Source organism: Accipiter gentilis, chromosome 6 (assembly GCF_929443795.1).
Source record: "Accipiter gentilis chromosome 6, bAccGen1.1, whole genome shotgun sequence".
NCBI lineage: Eukaryota > Metazoa > Chordata > Aves > Accipitriformes > Accipitridae > Astur > Astur gentilis.
The window spans coordinates 27,440,607-27,444,573 of record NC_064885.1 but is presented as its reverse complement, the minus strand read 5'-3'; the positions used below and the strand labels follow the sequence as shown (position 1 = coordinate 27,444,573).

The 3,967-nt window shown below is 53.7% G+C and overlaps 1 protein-coding gene across 1 annotated transcript; it reads right to left on the bottom strand.

Annotated features, from left to right (window-relative positions):
- Positions 1 to 403: 403 nt before the first annotated feature.
- Positions 404 to 3,654, bottom strand: CHST2 (carbohydrate sulfotransferase 2). Its single transcript, XM_049802900.1, has one exon. The coding sequence runs from the start codon at positions 3,548 to 3,550 to the stop codon at positions 2,234 to 2,236; it is 1,317 nt and encodes a 438-aa protein (XP_049658857.1). The 5' UTR covers positions 3,551 to 3,654; the 3' UTR covers positions 404 to 2,233.
- Between the last annotated feature and the right edge of the window lie 313 nt (positions 3,655 to 3,967).

Here is a 3,967-nt window from a genome sequence, read left to right as displayed (position 1 = left end):
GCTAGGAAGCGAGCGGCATGCTCTGTAAGCAGACCAGATTTGCAAGCACTGCCTCAGGACACACTGACTGGAAAAAAAAAAAAGAAAAAAAACCCACAGGGTACAGCCCAAACCCAGACGTCCCAATCCACTCAGCACCGCATCAGAATATGCACAGCGATAACACAAACCACCTCCTTCCACAACAAGAGAAGGACCTTAATCTGTGTTTTAAATACCAAATTAACTATCCCTCCCATTTTTAGCACTGCTATCTGGAATTTGGGAATACATCCTAATAGGCCAATTATAAAATCTGCCATTGATAGATATTAATGTTCTTTGCACTGATGGTGAAGATGAACTGAGGGAATGGACACGTGTAATGCAGTCATCCAGCAAGTGCACAGGCAACCTTATGCAATAATCTTTTAACTAGTTTATTAAATGTTTCCTTTTCAAAGTTCAACATCTAATGCCAAAATTTCATCAAAAACTCAAATCGCTTAGTAGCCGGTTATCACCTGTTTAACTTAAAGTACTAATACAAGAAATAGACATATTACACATCACTAAAATTTCACACACATACCCACACACGCACACTTAACCAGCATCCTGTTTATATCGATTTATTTTCACAAATCAATTTCCTTTTTCCTATTCATACTCTTCACATTTTCTGAAGGCACAACACCCAAATAGGCAATGTAAAATGTACTTCCTGTAGAAAAGTCTATAGTCTCCAAAGAGAAGTTTGGCAAAACCACTTTTGTTTAAAAACTCAAGTTCCAAAATGAGCCTGCAAAGAGCATCAGAGAACACTGCCAAGATTAAAAACTGCTTGAGGTGTCTGCACTTCTCATATGCAACACACCACTTAACCTTTAATAAACCAGGACTTTTTCAGGAAATTATAAAAGCAGAAGTAGTAAAATCTCTCTTTTTTTATTTTTTTTTTTCTCCTCAAGTTTTAACGATGGGACAGAGTCTCTAGGCAAAGCTCCCAGAAAGAGCCAGACCACCATCTGGCTCCACCGTAGAGCAATGACAATTCACAAGAAACGAGTATCTAACCAGCGCACTGAAATCAAACGCTAGGTTTACTCTGTAAAAGCTCCATTATAGCTATGAACACACAGCTGCACGTTTCCTCCCTCCTTGTACATAAATATACCCTCAGACATTTATACAAAGGGGAAAAATAAATCATTTTATCCAATTTTCTATGCTTCCCTGTTATGCCCGTTACCAATCACCGTTCAAGAAATACGTTACATATCTTATGTATTGTTAGCACTATAGAATATATATAATATATATATAATTTTATTTTTGTTTTCACACATGCTAATGTTTCCAGTATGATACATGTCTTTTTAAATCCTGCACTTCTTGTCACGCTGCAGATCCGCTTCTATTTGACAGTGACTCCTGGACATACATGTCAAGACAAAAATAAATACTGCTATGATGGCAAACGTTTTAGAACTCTCAGGACACTAATACAGTGGCACTTGAAAGACTTTTTAAATACAACAAAAAGACAATAGTTAAATAGAAACCTGCTTTGACATAGCCATAAAACCTGCACCACATTTGTGAGATCTGTACTTGTTTCTGCAAGAGCAGCTCCTCATCTTTGAACACGTCAAACGTTGCACTCCAGCCCTCCACCCATACCCTTTAAAAAGTCCACACTGCTATTTTAAGCAAGCATCCCCTCCAGCTGTACATACGCAACGCTGTAATTCCCAAACAACTGAGGTAATTATAAAAATGAATATCATTTATTGGGGTTTTTTATTACTATCGTGTCTGAACATTGGCTTTCATACAAAAGTCTGATTTTCAGCGTTACGCTTTCCAAGGGCATCCCCTCCGTCCGCACCAAGGGAAATAAAGATGTGTTAGGAATTGTGCAAGAGTTTTTGTTACCATCTTCAAACCCACAAGAACTCCATAAACAAGATTTTGGTACAGAATCACTGCCTGGCATTTTAGAGAAAAGGAAAGGGGCTTTACACATATTTGCAGTTCCGCTTTATTTCATTTTTTTTAATCGCATCTAACCCAATGCAAGGCAGGGACGGGGAAGGGGGATGAGAAAAAAAAAAAAAAAAAGAAAGAAATCATCACATTACTGTATGTTACCCTTCAGCAGTCTTGGGAGGAAATCGGAAACCAGGTTGCTTTTCCCAGCTCCCTCCCTCACTCAAGCCAGCCGGAGCGGCTCCTCTCTCCCTGGCAGGGCTCAACCGCCCCCAAGAGCGGTCGGCTTCCTGAGCAACGTTCTGCTGAGGTCCTTCACCTCTTCGGGGCTGCCGACCCTCTCGTAGCCCAGCAGGGCCATGGGCTGGTGGCAGTACTCCTCGACCTGCTTGATCTGCTGGTAGCTGAGCGCAGTCCTCCAGGCGCTCAGCGCCTGGGTGGCGTTCCTGGCCGACACCACGAAGGGTTTGGAGGAATAGCCGGGGCCACTGGTCATGTTGAGGGCGAACTTCTCCATCTCTGGGCTGACCGCCAGGTTGACGAAGCCGTACACCTGCCGCAGGGTCTTGATGGGCTCGACCACCAGGTCCTCGTAGCGCACAGCCATGTAGTTGCCCTGGAGCCAGTCAGGGGGGTGCAGAGCAGTCTGCAGGGTCTTGGCCATGCTGCTGCAGATGACCTCCATGGCACCCAGGGCATGGTAGTCCGAGCCGCCGCCCCCCCCCTCCTTCTTTCCACCCAGCTTGTGGCCAGCATCAAGGAAGGGCATGCGGTGGATGCGGGGGTCCCGGCTCCTCACCACCTGCAGGCTCTCCCGGATGAGGCCGTGCCGGGACTTGATGCGGGAGCTGGCGACAGCGCGGGGGTCCCGCACCAGGTGGATGACTTTGAGGTCCAGGGTCGGGTCCCGCATGAGCGGGGCGAGGACGGCCAGGTCGAAGACGCGGACGCCCTTGATGACCAGCGTGCGATACTTGTGGCACTCCTCCTGGAAGCGGCTGAGGCGCTGCGGGGGACACTTCTTGCACACCCGGTCATCCACCATGCCCACCACCTCCTTGCGGTAGGCCGGGCAGAGGGGCGAGGAGCAGATGACCTTGTTGGTGGCCGCCCCGAAGATGCCCAGCGTGGTGAGGTTCTTGCCAGCGCCCGCCGTGCTGTAGAGCTGGAAGACGGAGAGGTCGCAGCGGTACAGGGAGCTCAGCATGTCGCGGGCCGCCCCTTGCAGCGAGACCGCGTCCCCGGGGTACAGCTTCTGCCAGACGTGCCACACCGGCTCGTAGAGGAAGAAGACCTCGGGGTTCTGGTTGAAGAGCTCCCCGAAGAAGGACGACCCCGAGCGCCAGGTGGTGAAGACATAGACCAGCTGCCGCCGGGCGCCCGCCGGACCGCGGCTCCCGGCCGCCGGCGGCGGCGGCGGCGGCGGCGGCGGGGGGCGGTGGCGGGGGGCGGCCGGGGGCTCCCCGCAGCGCCGCGGCTCCCGCCGCCACTTGTACTCCAGCAGGTTGAGGGCGGCGAGGAGCAGCAGGAGCGCGTAGCCCAGGCACAGCGCCAGCGCCTTCCGCCGGCACACTTTCATGCTGGGCGGCGGCGGGGCCAACTGTTGCTCAGCGCCCCGGCGCCCCGGGGCCCGCGGCGGGCAGCAGCAGGGCGCGCCGCCCCCGGCGCCGTCTCCCGGCCGGCCCCCCGCGCCCGGCCCGCATGGCGCAGCCGCCGCGACGGCCCCGCCGCCGCCGCCGCCGCCGCTGCCCCCGCCCCGCCGCTGCCCTACTTAGCAGCCGCGCGGCCACCCGCGCTTCTTCCGCGCCGCCATCGTCCAGCGGCCGCGGGCGCCGCCGCAGCCCAGCTCACGGCGGCCGCGGGGGCGAGGCGGCGCCGCGCTCCGCTCCGCCCCGCAGCGCGGCCGCGGGGGCGGGAGCAAGGGGTGGCGACCGGCAAGGGCGGGCAGGCCCCTGTGCTGCGCCGCGCCGCGCCGCCAGCGCGCATGGCGCCCCCG

Bases quoted from the DNA above. Each gene is read 5' to 3' on its own strand.
- CHST2 (XM_049802900.1), bottom strand. From the start codon at position 3,550: ATGAAAGTGTGCCGGCGGAAGGCGCTGGCGCTGTGCCTGGGCTACGCG.